Source organism: Otolemur garnettii, unplaced genomic scaffold, assembly GCF_000181295.1.
Source record: "Otolemur garnettii isolate 467f Iridium unplaced genomic scaffold, OtoGar3 scaffold00006, whole genome shotgun sequence".
Lineage (NCBI taxonomy): Eukaryota > Metazoa > Chordata > Mammalia > Primates > Galagidae > Otolemur > Otolemur garnettii.
In genome coordinates this window covers 6,794,878-6,795,891 of record NW_003852401.1, presented here as the reverse complement: position 1 = coordinate 6,795,891, position 1,014 = coordinate 6,794,878, and the positions used below count along the sequence as shown (strand labels likewise).

The following is a 1,014-nucleotide window of genomic DNA, read 5'->3' as shown; positions in this document are numbered from 1 at the left end:
TAAAAATTTAATGAACAAAAGAAAATAGTAAATTAAATAAACATAAAGAACATGTATTTTTATATTAACCACAAAGTAAAGGTTCACTTGACACATAAACAAAAACAATTTAAATCTTATAAATACTTGAGTGAATACGTACAAAAATAAATACATAAATAGAAAACTTAGCATGTTCATCTGTAATGAAATTCTGCATATAGAGTGGAAGATGATGTTGCTTAATAGTCTGAAAACATATAGATTATTTGAATAATCTATATCTCATAGTGGAAATGACAGTCTCTGAAAGGGCAGAACTTGTAGAAGTGTGAGATAGCATATCAGTCAAAGAAAATCATTTCTGTGTTGGAGGAGTCTCATTCCTTACTCTTTAATCTGTTCTGTAAGCTTGTTGATGAAGAGAAGGATCTCAGGATTTCTGCTCTGACCACCTCCCAGGCACAAGGGCTGTATTTCTTCTCTTTCAGGTAGAGAGTGATTCTTTGGAAGTAGCTCCTCATGCCTAGTGTGGAGTCCTGGTTCATCAGAGCAGCCTCTTCCATTCCCACTTCCTGCATCAGACAGGCTTCCAGCTCATTCAGCTGCTGATGGAGGCCAGTGCGGAACTGGTCTAGGAGGGTCTTATTCCAAGCCTCAGATGAGTCGTTTGTGCTGAAGAGGTTGAAGGTCTGCTGGGTCATCTCATGGATGACAGACATGACTTGAGCCTTCTGTAGCTGGTTCCCATACAACGCCTCCTGGGGGAATCCAAAGTCACGTCTGTCCTTCAGGCAGGAGAAAAGAGAAATTCTTCTTCTTTGTGCCAGGAGAATCAAGGCCCTCCTGTTGCCCAGGCTGTGGGACTGAGGCAGATCACAGCCCAGAGAGTAGATGGATGTGCTGCTGAGCACCACCAGGGCTGTCAGGACAGAGAAGGGCAAGGCCATTGTGGATGTTGAAGATGCTGCTGGGCTGGCTGAGACAAGTGGCCCTGAACCTTTGGATTTTAGGTTCTCTGAAGACCTTGCTTTG

General features: G+C 42.5%; 1 protein-coding gene across 1 annotated transcript; it reads right to left on the bottom strand.

Annotated features, from left to right (window-relative positions):
- Positions 1-359: 359 nt before the first annotated feature.
- LOC100959074 (interferon alpha-5-like) lies at positions 360-929 on the bottom strand. The gene has a single exon (XM_003782857.1). The coding sequence runs from the start codon at positions 927-929 to the stop codon at positions 360-362; it is 570 nt and encodes a 189-aa protein (XP_003782905.1).
- Positions 930-1,014: the final 85 nt, after the last annotated feature.

Bases quoted from the DNA above. Each gene is read 5' to 3' on its own strand.
- LOC100959074 (XM_003782857.1), bottom strand. From the start codon at position 929: ATGGCCTTGCCCTTCTCTGTCCTGACAGCCCTGGTGGTGCTCAGCAGC.